The following is a 16,001-nucleotide window of genomic DNA, read 5'->3' as shown; positions in this document are numbered from 1 at the left end:
TGGCTCACGGGCCCAGCCGCTCCGCGGCACGTGGGATCCTCCCATACCGGGGCGCGAACCCGGTTCCCCTGCATCGGCAGGCGGACGCGCAACCACTGCGCCACCAGGGAAGCCCTAAGCTTATTCTTTTAAATGAGATTGAGCCAGTCCATGTTGAGCCGTCATCCATTTATATCACCTGTGTGGGTCCTGCAGGTATCTAAGTTTGCAACCTGTAACTTAGACCATAGAACCCGAAGGGTCCTTAGAGTTCTTCTAGACCAACCCCTGCCTCTCCGCCCCATTTCACAGACGAGTACCTGAGGTGTGGAGAGAGGAAGTGACTTCACAAGTTCACATAGGAGTCACTTCCAGGCCAGTATCTCAGTCATGTGCCTCTCCAAATCTTACTTGAACCAGATGCAATTTCTAAGCCTCCTAGATCCCAGTTCAGGGGGCAGTGAGTAACTTAGTTGTGGACCCTGAAGTTATTCAGTCCTGGGGAGGGGCCGTTTCTCTCTCTGGTGAGCTGTGTAAGTGCCCCATTTCTCCCTCCTACAGCCTCAGGGAACGCTGCAGGCCCTGCCTTTCTTAGCCCCTATTGGCTCTGCCACCACAAACTCTGATTCTGGGGCAAGGGGCTTCTCTCCAAACCCCCTCCCTGGCCACTGAATGGAACACGGTCTTCTGGCTTCTTATGCCCACAAAGTCCCTAAGACAAAGTCATAGCTATTAATGTCCTGAGTATATATGGTATGGCCTATGGGGACATAAACAGGGGGCACCAAAATGACAACTTCAGGAAGTGCCACAAGATTAAGAAATTTTACTAATTCCTCCAGGTCAAGGTTCCCATAAAGAAGCCATTTTCCAAATCCCAGCTTCATATCTAGAGTCTGACAAAAAATAGTTTCTCATATATGACCAGGTGGGCACCATGGGGGCAAGGATTTTTGTCCACTTCCTGAATGGGTATATCCAAAGTATTCAGAATAGTGCTTAGCTCAAATATTTGGGAATGAATATCAAATGAATGAATGTGAATGTATTCATGTTAGAAGCCTTACAAATGTATAAAAAACAAAGTTTCCTTTAAATGTATACCTTATAAGTTTTATCTAGCAAAAGATAAGATGCAATGAAATTGGGGCTGCCTACAAAATCCAGAATGTGTTTCCTAAGTTCTGGCCAGGCTCGGTGCTACAAAAGTTGCCTGAGAGTTGCGGGCAGTTACAGCTTAGAGACCAGGTCCCAAAGCCATGTTCCCTCCTCAACATTCTCTCCAGCTCAGCCCCAACCCCTGAGGGAGAAGCAAAACTAGCTGAAAGGGCAATACTGAAGCCACTGGATTGACAAATAAGAGCTTGGACTGCCCTGGCCTGCCTCCCAGTGTAAGGGTGACCAGTGGTCAGAGTTTCTGACCTTCCAGGATGGCCCATTCATCCAGCTCCCCACCACCAACACTCACATACAGTTTAGGGCAGGACAGAGACAAAATCACCAGGCTTCAGGACAAAGCATGTCAGAGCCTCAAGCATCCTGGCGGGATGACTTCCTTTCAAAGCATAACGAGGCTTGCCCTGTCCAGACCAAGGAGTCCTACTGTCTTCCAGTGATCCCTGGCTGAATCACCCCCACTGCTGGTCCCTCAAATCCTGACCCACTTTGGTAAATAGTTTCTTCATCAAACTCTCTTCATTTAAACCCTATGAGACAGCCACTGTTTCCTGAAAGAGCAGATACACATAGCACAGAGCTCATTCTGTGCCTGACACTCTTCTAACATGCTTTATATTAATCCCCGCATCATCCCTGTGAGGTAGATATTACTATTGTTCCCATTTTGCAGATGGAAGAATGGAGGTCACAAAACTAGTAGGGCTTCCCTGGTGGCGCAGTGGTTGAGAGTCCACCTGCCGATGCAGGGGACGTGGGTTCGTGCCCCGGTCCGGGAAGATCCCACATGCCGCAGAGCGGCTGGGCCCGTGAGCCATGGCCGCTGAGCCTGTGCGTCTGGAGCCTGTGCTCCGCAATGGGAGAGGCCGCAGCTGTGAGAGGCCCGCGTACCGCAAAAAATAAAAAATAAAAAAAATAACTAGTAAATAACAGAGCCAGGATTCAAGCCCAGGCAATTGTTTCCAGTCTTCACAGTCTCAACCACTATGCCCTCCTTCCTCTGTTGCATTACTTTACTGCAGATGTCACGCTTTTGTCATGTTATCACTTTTGTCCAGTTGGGGTCTCCTTCTAGACTGTGTGAGATACTCTAGAACAAAGGCAAGGACTTAAATTCTCTCTGTGTTCTCACTGTCCAGCACAATGCCAAGAACCTAGTAGGTCTCAATAACTTTACTGAATGAGCCGGTCTATAGCACTTTGTAAACCACAAAATCCTTCACAGATGCCAGATACTCCAAATCCCAAATCCATTGGCCTATGGAGACCCACTCCCATTGACCACTTGAACTACAGGCTCTGGGTGCTGAAGGAACAGGCCACAAAAGACACCTCTTCAGCCTCTCAGCCTCAGCCAGCTCAACAAAGTTTCTCATTATTAGCCCAATCACATAAAATTAACACAAAATGATGACTTTCAATTAGTAATAGAGCAATGGGGGAGGGGGAATGTGTACGTGTGTTAAAACAGCTGGGCAACCTGGGAGAAGGGGCTTAACAGGCGCAGAGGCAGCTGCCTAGGCTCCCCGCACACTCCTCCTCATTAGCATCTCTTGGTTTCCAACTGGTTGCTAATTGCTCTCCTATTTCTCAGTCACAGGAAGCCCTCACCACCACTTTGTTCCCAGCTGCAAGGCAGCCAGCTGACCTGCCCTCCAGTGGAGAACCTCTTAGATCAGCTTCCGGGCACCTCACCTGAACCTTGGTGACACCCTCCGCTTGAGGTGGGAGTAGGGGAGCAAGAGGAAAAAGATGCTCTCAGGTGAGGCATCAAGGGATGCAGCTGCCCTGACCTGATACCCCACCCTTCGGCTTTCCACTGTGGCCAGACCCAATATGATGAGAATGATTTAAAGTTGGAATGCATCCTTTGTAGGAATAGATTTTTACTTCTGGATCATAATGAAATCTGTCTTCCTTTCACCACCCTAACTGAAATAGCAACTGCCACCCTCCTACCTTGGGTTTACCTTATCTTCTTCCCTGCTTTACTTTCTGCATCTGATGTTCTCTTCTTTTGTTCCGTGTCTGCCTCCCACTAGATCGAAGCCCCGTGGAAGCAAGAAAACACTTACATATTGGCCCACTTGCCCACATAAGCACATATTCATGTGCTCCTGCAAGTGTGGAGACCCACATGCACAAATACATAGGCCTTCACACAAACACAAAGGCACAAGGTCCCATAGAGCCACATAACCTGTACAACATGCACACCACTGAAAGGACATACCGTTCTCCTGAATGATGTCAGAGGCACACTGCTCTAGGACAGACATGTTTGCCAAGATGGTCACAATCTGGAAAAGAGGATTGAGAAGCTAAGAAAATGGGAACATCTGTGCTGACAGGTGAGCCAGGAGCTACAAAGCTTTCCCTTAGCCCGTGACTCCTTATGGTCCACCTGGCCCATCCTTCCGTGGTACTTTCTTCCATCCTCATGGGCTTCTGCCACTCAGATGTGTTTCCCCGGTGACTGATGCCCATTCTTCAGCATGCGGCTCTGGGATAGCCCCCAGGGGCCCCAGGACACTGCAGGTGAGAACAAGGTCACCTGAGTGAAGATGGAGCCTCTATCAACTTTCTGCAGAGTCCCTTGGCCCCAGGCCCTGAAATGCATACAGAACTGGCAGATTTCTGGCTAACCCCTGCCCTGGATTGGGTTCCCTCCAAATCCCAGCTTCTTGCCCTGATGCTGAACCCCACCTACTTTCAAGCCGAAATGAATGGAGACTAAGGTTAAGATAGAGATCATGACTAGGAAACTGAAGGCACCGTAAGCTTCAGGTATCGTATGCAATCTGATGAGAGTTCATGCTCAGCTACACTTTATAAGCCTGTGGGCTGCAAGCCTTGCTTGTCAGGCATGGCTGAAGGGCTCTGCCTGTAGGAAAGGGATGCTGACGTCAGGTAAACACGGACCCTTGGTTACAGCCTCGTGGGCTGAGCAGCCAAGAGCCCACCCCAACCCCGCCCCCTGGCACAGTCAAGTTTGCATAGAGAACTCACAGCACAAAACTGCATTAAGGATGGGCCAGCAAGGGACCTCCTACAGACCCCAAACTGTAGAGGGTGCCAAACACCACTGATATATGTTGGAAACGTGGCACCTGTTAACTCAGATGCCACCCACGACACTGCTCCTGACATTAAATTTAGCAAAATGAAAATCCACCCACTTCCATGGACGTGGACAGCACTCTCAAGTGGTAATTAAAATCAATAATAAAATAAAATAACACTTTTTCCTTGGTGCAGGCCTATCTCTCTTGAAAGATTTCTTCAAAGCCTGTCACATGGTGTAAATGGAGGCTGTGCCAGTTAACAGTCTCCTGACACAGTTCAGGCAGCTTAGTTCTGAAACCGAACAATGCGTGGTGTGTGATGTTGACCAACAAAGCGTATTATCTAGATTTTAATTGGTTCAACATTGGCATATTACTCTGGAAAATAAATGCATGTAACAAATCTCTATAGGAAGGGAAAAGTTTGCCACATTTATGGAATATCTATCTCGTCTGTTCCCCACTAAACACGTGCTAGAAAGGGATATGCCTCCTTAGGCTGCTGTGGCATCCATATGTGTCAGCCCTTCCAGCTCGGACCTGGTAAGGGCCCTGGGTGGGTAAGTATGATGGGGTGGGTGGCCAGGGGAGGGACAGGACTTCCACCAAAAGCTTCATCCTGAAGGCCACTCTGCACCACCAGATATTTTATGAGGGGAGTGACAAGCTCCTATTTGCATTTTAGAAAGTAATAGGACTGAAGGAGGGTTAGTCCTTGGAAGCTCTTTTTTCCTACCCTTTTAGGATTGTGAGTGTTTGTGGGCTGAGTGAAAGGAGTTTGAAGAAAAATACACATAGAAGATGCAGTCAACAAATAGAAGCTTCCTAAGGGATTTCCCTGGTGGCCCACTGGTTAAGAATCCGCCTGCCAACGCAGGCGACACGGGTTCGAGCCCTGCTCCAGGAAGATCCCACATGCCACGGAGCAACTAAGCCCGTGCGCCACAACTACCGAGCCTGCGCTCTAGAGCCCGCGAGCCACAACTACCGAGCCCGTGTGCCACAGCCGTTGAAGCCTGCACGCCTATAGAGCCCGTGCTCCTCAACAAGAGGCTACCACATTGAGAAGCCCGAGCACCGCAACGAAGAGTAGTCCCTGCTCGACACAACTAGAGAAGCCTGCACACAGCAGCAAAGACCCAACACAGCCAAAAATAAATAAATAAATGTATTTTAAAAAAGAAAAAGCATCAAATATTCAATGGCATTTTGTTTAAAGAATAAAAAATAGAAGGTTCCCAAGAGGCATAAAGTGCACAGCCTTATGAGGAAGGAGACACAAGGCCAAGCCTGTACCAAACTGCAGTTCACTTGGCCTTCTCTGGGCTGTGAGCAGTAGCAGGGGCCACAGGCTCTGTTCTCACCACTAAGGGACAGCTCCACTCCAACCATCACCAGCCTGGCCACTGAATAAAGACAGTTGCTTGACATACAGAACCAAAAGAGAAGGGAGGGAGGAAAAGAAAGGCGACATAAAAAAGGAAAAGGAAACCTTTGTCTGCAGCATCAGGTTCATTACACTGCAATTATTAGCTGTGTCACAGGCACAGGTAGGTCTTTGTGTCAGACTAATTTAGATCCTGTTAATGAAAATTACTTCCTCTTTACAGAACCTGTACCCCATGTGGTTTTCTGAGGTGCAGATGAAGTACTCAATTAAGCACAATTTGAATAAATGCCAATTATGCCCTGCTTTGAGTCCCACCTTTGAAACATCCTTGTGTATACCCTGGTAGAGACAGGAAGGCAGATCAACAATGTTCCTCTTCACAGTCAAGCCCAGGGATGGGATTTTAGGGACAACTGGTTTACCTTGTTGGCTACAAAATAGCAATGCTGTCAGTGGAGAGAGTACAGGAGCCAGACAAACAGTTTTCCCCTGGCCCAGGCTAAGTCATGCCTGTCTGATGGTTTTTAATTAAGTCCTATTCCTCCTGAGTGAGAGGCTACTGATCCCTCTGTAGTTATTTGGGGAATCAGAGGGTATCAGCCTCAAGAGAGGTTCTAGGTAAGAGGCAGTATAGCATAGTGGCTAAGTGCATGGACCAACCTATTCCAAATCTTGGCTCTGTCATTATTTTCCATCTGATCTTGACCATGTTACTTAACCTTTCTGTGCCTTGGTTAATGAGGTATATTCGTTTTCTATTGCTGCTAAAATAAATTACCACAAACTTAGTGGCTTAAAACAACATAATTTTTCTTTTTTTGTGTGTGTGTGGTACGCGGGCCTCCCTCTGCTGTGGCCTCTCCCGTTGCGGAGCACAGGTTCCGGACGCGCAGGCCCAGCGGCCATGGCTCACGGGCCCAGCCGCTCCGCGGCACGTGGGATCCTCCCAGACCGGGGCGCGAACCCGGTTCCCCTGCATCGGCAGGCGGACGTGCAACCACCGCGCCACCAGGGAAGCCCCAAAACAACATAATTTTATCTTGCAATTCCGGGGGCCAGAAGTCCTAACTGGGTCTTATGGAGCTAAAATCAGGGTGTTGACAGAGCTGCATTCCTTCTGGTGGGTCTAGGGGAGAATCTATGTCCTTAGCTTTCCCAGTTTCTAGAAGCTGCTCACACTCCTTGGCTCCTGGCACCCCATTGCTCTGACCTCTGCTTCCTCAGTCACATCTTATTCTCTCTGACTCTGACCCTTCTGCCTTCTTCTTATAAGAATCCCTGTGGTTACACTGGGCCCACATGGACAATCCAGGATAATATTCCTATACCAAGACCCTTAATCATGCCTGAAAATATTCCTTTCACCATGTAAGGTAGCCTACTCACAGGTTTGGGGAGGGGGCATTATTTGGCCTACTACAAAAGATAAAAATAAGATAATAAGACTGTGATAAGTATTAAGGGACAATGTTTTGTCAAGCACCCAGATCATTTGTTAAATAAAATGAATACTATTTGGCCCCGGGGGACAGAGTCTGAAAGGACCCGGGCCTTGAAAGATTGTGTCAAGTACCATCCAGTACAACACCCAGTGTTGCCAAGATGTGAGGCTGATGTGAGATCCCTCCCAAAGGGAGGCAAGGTACCAGAGCAGGAGAAGCCCTTCCCAGCAGAGAACCCAACAAACTTTGTGCTCATTACCTTCTGTGGCATTTTAAAATCATTTTTCCTCTGGCCTCCCAAAGACCTTAGAAACATTGAGAGGCAAACAGCAAATTGAACCAGAGTAACAGGGGCAATTCCATGTCACTGATTCAAGAAGAAAAGCCCCAGTGTGGTAAGAGGGAGGATGGCAAAGCCTTTGACAATAGAAGACACGTGGAGGAAAAGGTTTACTCTGTGCTTGTTCCGGGAACACCTGTCCACAGACCAGTCTCAGGCTCATCTCACATCCTTAACAATGGCTCAGCAGTCAGCCCTGATCACACCTGGACTCTACCTCTGTGCCTTTCCTTTGCTCTGTCATAAACTAACACTGAGGACCATACCACTTAAAAGACTAGTGAGGAATACCCACGATACCCAATAGAGGCAGGTGCTCTGATCTGATAGAGCTTATAATGCAGAAAATCTGACATATATTTAATGAAAAGTTATGATTGCTTTTATGCTGTGCAGTAATTAGGACAAAAAGGCCAAGAGTTCATAGAACTGAAATTAGAATTACTCTTTAACTGCTGATGGAATATTGAGATTTCTACTGTCACTGTGTTAACTCTCTAAAGCTCTGGCAACCATGTCAACTGCAGCCCTGAGACCAGCCAGCAGAGGAAGTCCCACTGCTTCACTGTCCTGCCCTCTTCCATCCACACTACTTCCTCCATCAAAGAGCAGAAAGAATAAACACAAGAACAGTGGTCTGAAGGATGAAGGGCTCAGAGAGAGGGAGGGTGTGGTCTCTTTGAACACACTTTCTCCCTCAAGGCCAGCGAGGCAAGGGGGTCCAGGAGAAGGTCCAGCCCGCTGCCTCCCTCTGATAGGCATGATCAGGGCCCCAGGAGCTGAGAGGGCTGGACAGGCGTGGAAACCAGGAGGGCACCTGCCTAGGCCCCGAGACAGACACTGCTCCCACCCTCTGGTCCCTGGTCTTCTCACAGACAGGCCCGGCTTTCCCTCCTCACTACCAAAGGCGCGAGACTGGAGGGCTGAGCTCTGTGCTTAGGAGAGAGAGCCACAAAGGCCATAAAAATGCCTTAGATGTAGGTCCCAAGCTGTTGGTAAACTAAGCCAAAACACTCTCTCTGGGGATTGCATGGAGTTTGAGGTGTCAGTGTCACAGTATTAGAGAGCATGTAAACGCCAGACCATGTTCTCTGGGCTTAGTTTTCCCTTGGCTTTATAGGGAGAGGTTCCTGGAGCAAATCAGGACTGGGTGTTGTGATCCTGGGTTCCTCCAAGCCTCTCTGGATCGGTAGATATGCATATATAATCATATACAAACAAACTCCACTGCTTTAAGTGGCTTATAGTCTCTCTCTCTCTCTCTCTCTCTCTCTCACACACACACACACACACACACACACACACACGCACACATGCATGCACACATACACAGTACAACCTGCAGAAACTGACACACATTGAAACAACACACACCGTGCAGTGACTCATGCCACATTACACTCACCACCACATTAACCACATTTCCTGACCCTACCTTCCTGCCCCAATCAGATTCCTGACAGTCTCTGTCTGGAGCCATCCCAATCTCTGGTTCTATCAGAGACCCCTGGCCTGCTCATTACTGAGTATCTCTTTGGTTCTAACTACTTTATGAGCATTATGCCATCTAATCATCATAATGACACAAGGAGGGAGAAAATATTAGTATCCCTATTTCACAGATGAGGGAATTGTGGCTCAGAGAGGTTAAGCAATTTGTCTAAGGTCACACAGCTAGGAAATGGAACCAGGATTTGAACTTAGGTCTGCCTGAACCCAAAGCCTGTACTGTTTCTACCATGTCATATATGTATGTGATCGGGCTGTATAAACTATAGAGGGCTTTTGCAATGTAAGTCAAAATTGCAATCCCTGGTAACTGGCATTTCTGATAAATGGACTCCTGATAATGGTATTCACAGCGAGGGCTCAGAAATGCTACAAAATCTGGACATTCTAAAATGCCAAGCAGACAATGTGTCTTCATGGGAAGTGAATATACCAGCACCGTTCACCTCTGTGAAAGCAATTAATTTCTAAAGGCCATAAAGTCACGTTCAGTGAAAGTCTCTGCTGTGGCTTAGACAGGATAACCGCATCCTTTTCACCCTAGGTTGTCACAGCTCGACAGACAGGGCAGAGGTGAGCCAGCCCTTTCCCCCCACACTATTATCACGCCTGTAGCTGGATGCCCTGGGCAGCATGACCCCTAGAAAATACCTCCTAGGGATGAAAACACAGGCCATAAAGGGCTTGTTAGGCAGGAAGTGCTTCTGGATGCCTGATCACATCCAGCTCCCCTAGATTAGCAGAGGGGCGTGGAAGAGCCCCTCTGCTTAATTTGTTGGACAAATTAAGTGGACTCAGTTTGCTGGGTTGATGGAGGGGTTCTCGCTGAGATGTTCAAAGGGAGGTGGACAAATATAGATCCAAGATCCAGAGGCTCTGCACAGCACTGGCGTCATTGGCAGACGCATTACCGGAAGCCTCACGGGCATTTAATCTCCTAAGTGTTTCAGGAGGCGGTAAGCACTTCAGAGTCTAATTCATCTTCTTTGTCTTCATTACTGGGAGCCCTCTGATCACCTTAATCCTCCCTCTGCCAAAGGAAAGAGCCATTTGTTTCTTTAATGGGTCTTCTCTCACTAGTTAAGTGGTTGCTCTGAGTCAGGGCTGAAGGTGAGGCCATCCTGAGGACAGAGGAGAAGAGCCTGGCTCAGCCATGGAGAGGTGAGAGGGTGGGGGGTGGGGAGATGGGGGGGGATGATGGAGACAGGGCAGTGGGAGAGTGTGGCAGGAAAACGCCTGACTCCAGATTCAGAAGGAACTGCCATCTGCATAGAGCTTGACGACATTCTCCATTCTCTCCCCACCCTGAGCCCCTCCTTCCTAGGAATCAGTGAGGTTCCAAGAGGGGGCCAGTCACTCCTCAGGATGAAAAAGGGTCTGTACACATAGAGCCATGGGATGTCTAAGCTGGAGGAGACCATTCCACTTTACAGATAAGGACACTCCCCTCTGAAGGTGCCCCATTCAGGGCTGAGTACCACACATTCAAAGGCCAATAATAATAACAGAGAGTGGCTTCCATTTATTTCATAGTTTCTGTGTGCCAGGAACTGTGCCAAAAGTTTGTATTAGTTTATTCAATTCTTATTTTATCGCTGTGAAGTATGTATTATTTAACCCCGTTCACAGATGAGAAAAGTGAGGCTCGGAGTGAATTGCCCAGAGTTACATGATTATGTAGTAGAGAAGCTTTAACCGCATGTCATCTGATCCCCTAAGCCCTGTTCTTACTGCCTCACTACTGGATTTTGTATGAAATGACCAGAGTTGGCTACAGGAGAGGTACTTGAAAGGAAAGGGACCTAAAATCGTGTCAGGTAGGTGAGAGACCCAGCAATTGGAGGCGTCTAGCTGAAGAAGAGAAGAGGAGGAACAAGGCGGATCATGCAGAGTGAGCCCTCCAGTCCCATGCCCCACAGCCAAGGACAGTGACTGCAAAGGGCCAGCCGCCCTCAGGAGCCAAGCAGCCAACAGCCAGCCCAGTGAGCCACCACTCGTGATCTGTTTGTACTGCCATACCTTGTCTTTATGGGGCTTGTCCAACTAAGAAGTGAGAGATTGAACAGGAAAGGAAGTCTGGAACTCCATCATGCAAGGCTTGGAAGACCAAACTGAAGATTTTGGATAATTCACTATCTGTGCTCTTCCTTGCAACATCAAGTTTGAAAAATAATGATAGTCATCACTTACTGAGGACTTAGTAGGGACAAAGCATTGTATCAGGTCCTTTACATGTATTATCTCACTCGCCCTCACAAGGACCCTGCAAGGTAGATGATAAAACCGACACCCAGGAGGCTGTGACTTGCCAAAGTCACCCAATTAATAAATGGCCCCAGACAAGACTGACATTCAGTCTCTCTGACTCCATAGCTCCACCACCTCCTCTTCATTTTCAGAGATGGCAGCAGATAAGAGTCAAAGACCAAGGTCTATGTCAGGCCAGGATTCAGTGCTGGCTAGCTACTTGTCAACCATATGATTTGGGGGATACTCTCTTGAGCCTCAATACTCTTATCTGTAAAATGCAGCAGATATTATCAGCCTCACAATATTAGTAGAACCCTCATATGCAAATGCTTATATACTAGAAATTCTCTCTGAACGGGAGTTTCTATGGTTGGCTGCCTTTCCACAGGTGATTCTAAAGACAAGAAAGAACTGATGAAGTGCCATCCTACTTCTTCCCTTTCACGTCCTAAACAAGCATTTATAGAATTTCACCAAGGGTGCCAGCTCTGGGCTAGAGGCCTGAAGAAATCCTGGGGAAGTATAGAACACGGACCATGCCCTCAGGGGGATAAACATGAAATAACTGGAAAGGAATAAATATCATTGGAAAAGTCAACACTGCATTGTGAGGTTTGGCCTCCAAGAAAAGGATGATCCCGGGGAGCTGGGGCCGTCTGGGAAGGCTTTCCCAGAGTTGCTGGGGTAGGAGCTGGCACATGAAGCTGTGGCAGCTTTGACTGGATGATGAGGCTGGAAGAAAGAGGTGGGGCTGGGGAGCTGGGTTGCAGACAGGGATGAGCTGGGTTGGAGGCTGGAGGAGCATCTCACACAGAGTTCAGGCATCTGGTTGAATTTACAGAGAACTAAAAACCCACCAATCCACTGCCCCCACCTCTGGAAGAGAAATGGGAGGCTGAGTACAGCAGAGGTGGCACAGGATGGAATTCCATAACCTCAGAGCTCAAAGGCCATTGAAAACCCCCTCATTCAATGTTTTCAAACACATTTAGTAGTAAAATCCGTTCTCCTCAAACAAGACTTTACATGGAGCTCAAATATACAGAAAAAAATAAAAAAATTGAGACTGATATAGGGGTTGAGGCCCAGAAGAAAGGCTCTGCTCCAAGACCCTGTTTCACAGAGGCAGAGAAAGGAAGAAACTCGCTGCAGGTATAATGTCAGACAGGCAGGTGCCCACACGGCTGGATACAGACCTTTGGAGGAGGTCCAGGGATCTTCCCATGGCACCTCTCTGCCTCTTAGGATGGACAGGTCTGGATGGAGATGGAGGAAGTCTCTCTAGTGGTTGGGATGGGAGAGGAGGGTGGGAATGGGCTTGTGGAGATGCTCCAAGGGCAACAAGGCATGTTGAAAACATCTTCCTTTACCTTCCCCCAGATTGCTACTAACAGGACCGACAGTGAGCTGCAGACATGCTGCCGCCCAGAACCTAAGCCCTGGCCTCCTGCCCTCTGGCTTCGCGCTTACAGGTTCTGGGCCTGGTCCCCCCTGAGCTGCTCACCTGGTCCCCCCTGAGCTGCTCACCTGGTCCCGGGTGTAAGGCGTGTCTACTCTCTGCTTGTCGCTGCAGGCCTCCAGGAGGACGCGGATGGCCTTCAGTTGCAGGAGCATCTCACAGGCCATCGTGTCAAAGAAGGTGATATTGGCAAGGGCCGCAGAGGCCAGCAGGAAGACTTCCCCAGACGAGGCCTCTTGGCACAGTTCTGGATGGTGAAGAGGAAGAAAACAGCTTCACTGCCGAGCGCTTTCATATCAGTTACCTCATTTGGTTTCCACAATAGCTCTGAGAGAAAATTTGGGCAGGTGTTATAATTCCCATTTTACAGATGAAGAAAGTAGTTACTGGAGAGGGAAATGTATCTTCCTACATAAGTAGCAGGGCTGGCATTTGAAACCTTATATGTGCGTCCTAATCACTCCATCCAACAGGTATTTACTGAGTGAACACTATGTACCCGGCACCCTGGTGTTTCGGGATGGGCTGGCGAACAAAACAGGTCAGGTCTTTGCTCCTGTTAAGCTTACATCCTACTAGTGGGCAAGAGAAAATGAATTTTTAAAAAGCTAATATAAATAACTGCAAACTAATAAATGTGAAGGAGGAAATAAACAAGTGCTAAGACGGAGAATAACTAGAGTCCCATTGGGTGCGTAAGGAAGGTCTCCCTAAGAAAGTGACTTTACTGCTGAGACCTGAGGGGGAAATAATGAAGCAGTCATGAGAATATTGGGGGGAACGGCATGTTCCAAGCCAAAGGAACAGAATGTACAAAGGCCCTGAGGCAGGAAAGAGCTCCTCGTCCGTGTGTGTGTCTCCAGTAGCGTATACTAGACCTGCTGCATTTGCCTTGAAGAAGAGGCTGAAGTTAAAACATAAAAACACTACCTCTCCAGCTGCCAACAGCAAAGTTTCAGGATTTCCTTTTGGTCCCAGGATAAGGGTCACCTGGCTGCAGAAAAGTCCTACACCAAGCCCCTGAATGTCAGGCTCTTTCTCTCTGATCCTAGTGGCCGTAACCCAATCCTAACCATATCCGCCCACTTACCATCTGTAATTGTACTGAGGGTCTTTAAGGAGGAGAGTACCACCCCCAAACCCTGCATCCCTTCCCCACCTAACACATTCCCCCATGGGCTCCACGTGACCTAGAATGGACTCCTGCCTTGGAGAAGGCATAAAAGGATCCATGGTGCTGCCCACCCAACCCAATGGACCTGACTTCTGACCCTCAGCTCCAACTTGACCGCTAATCAAAGTGCTTCCTGGGTCCAGGCCCCTCCTACTGACAGCACCTCTATGAAAATACAGGAAGAGAAGCCATACTTCAAGAAAACAGCCACAAGAGAGAAAGAAAGCTTTAGGGGCAGAGTTGAGCTGTGTTCTATCCTGATCTCTAGTTCTTGCTTCCAAAGAGTCTACTTCTAGGTTCTGCCATTAAACCTGGCACCTCTTGGCACCTTCCAGGGCATGCAGTTTCTGGTCCCTGCCTTTAAAGGGACAGAAAATAGCGTTAGCTGAACCCCTGCAGTGTGTCTTACACAGTGCCATTAATTTCTGAGCACTCTTAGAGCAGAAAGTGGTCGCCTTCATTTAGATGCAGAAGCTGAGACTCAGAGAAGCTGGTAGTAGCAGAGGCAGCTACCTCCGACTGAGTGTTAATTCTGTGCCAGGCACTGCTCTACATTCTTTACCTCACTAACTCCTCCCGTCCTCACAACGACCCAATTTTTTATCACAGTTTTATAGATGAAGGAACAGAGGATTCAAATGTTAAATGATTTTCCCAAAATTGTGGAACTGAGGAAGGATGGTAATTTGGGAGGGAGGGGGCTGGAATCAAACTGCTTGACCCCAAAGTCCCCACTCTTTCTACATTCCAGGCTGCCTCTTGTCTCTAGGCCTCTTTGTCTCATTCCCAGTGATGCTCCTGTAGCTCTAGTTTCATTTCTATCAGGAGGGCAATGCCTGCTTCTGGGCAATGCTGCTCTCCACAGCCCAGGTATGAGTATTAAAATACTTAGCATCTTGATCTAGCCACCCCGGGCTGGGGCAGCACATTAGCCAAGGAATTAAGAACTCTGATTTCCCCTTTCCAATGACTGCTTTATCCTCTGATCTGGGGGGAACCACTAGGGTCAGCTCTTCCACGCCACCTCCCTACGTCCAGGGTTTGGGGTAAGACCATACAACTCACAGCCCACTTTGTTGCAAGATTTCTTCTAGGTCCGAACACCCACCCTCATTCTTATGAGTCACCATTGCTGCCAACACAGCAATTATTAACATAACCATCTAAGTGCCTTTTAATTTTAATGCACATTTATTTGAACTACAGGCTGAATCACCTGGGATGTGTTAGGAAGATTAAATTGAGGATTCCAGTGACTCATTTATAAATGTTTCCAGGGAATGGCAAGAAATTGGAGGACTCTTTCCCACCAAAGAACACAGCCCTGGCTACCTGCCCAGAAGATAAATCCCATCTGCTGACTCTCAGAGCAGACTCTACCACGCATCTTCATCAGGGTGAAATAAATAGGGAGACTCCTCTTCTCTGGGGAGAAATCCAGTCTGGGCAGAGTAGAAATGGACATATGGCAATAATGAAAGGATGTTTGGAATATATATGTTTTGATTTAGTATTTGCTATCATTTACAATCTGGGAGGTTTTCCATAAAACTTAGGATTTTTGTCTGTTTTTTAAATTGACCTTTCCTACGTGGCAACAGCGAACTGGAATGTATCAGTGATTGTCTCTCTTTAGTCACTGCACGTGCTTTTAAATTTAATGCAGGACTCAAATCTCCTTATTTTCTTCTTCCATCTGGCCTCTTCACCTCATTTATGTTCCCTGCCTGGCTCTGGCACATGACTGAGTACAACACCGCTGGCGTAAGTGAATCCTAACACTGTTATGTGGCCTTGAGAAAGTTCCTCAACCCTTCTGGGCCTGGGTTTCTTCTCTTATAGGGTGGGCATTAAACTTGATGGCCTCTTGCATTCCCTCCAGCCAAGACTTTGAACAATTGGTTCCTGTGTTTTCTCAAATTTGAATCAATGTAGATGTTGACAAGCTGATTTCTCCCAGCCTGGCCTGTGGATGCCACGACCACAGTAACTAGAATCAGCCATTAAATCAACTTAACTGATGCTTCCTGTGTGCAAAGTACTTGCAGATCTGAAAATTCTAGAGCTAGAAGGAACCTTGAGAGAAACAGGTCCTGACCCCTTGTTTCATATAATAGGAAAATTGTAAAGTGAGCTCTGCAATGTGACATGGCAAATGAGTGGCAGAATCTCGCACAGCCTGCACAGGGCTGCCAGTCCAGAGCTTTCTGTTGGATG

General features: G+C 47.9%; 1 protein-coding gene across 1 annotated transcript in view; it reads right to left on the bottom strand.

The window, feature by feature from the left end:
* Window positions 1–16,001, bottom strand: part of INSC (INSC spindle orientation adaptor protein) — a 124,488-nt gene that overhangs the window by 10,504 nt on the left and 97,983 nt on the right. The window contains exons 9-10 of the mRNA XM_024118906.3: window positions 12,679–12,857; window positions 3,389–3,455 (exon numbers count right to left, since the gene is read on the bottom strand). Coding sequence (XP_023974674.1) covers window positions 3,389–3,455; window positions 12,679–12,857 — 246 coding nt within the window. The remainder of the gene's footprint in view (window positions 1–3,388; window positions 3,456–12,678; window positions 12,858–16,001) is intronic.

The sequence above is a fragment of the Physeter macrocephalus genome, chromosome 16, assembly GCF_002837175.3.
Source record: "Physeter macrocephalus isolate SW-GA chromosome 16, ASM283717v5, whole genome shotgun sequence".
Lineage (NCBI taxonomy): Eukaryota > Metazoa > Chordata > Mammalia > Artiodactyla > Physeteridae > Physeter > Physeter macrocephalus.
The sequence above is the reverse complement of the archived record's forward strand: the minus strand, read 5'-3'. Positions and strand labels throughout refer to the sequence as shown.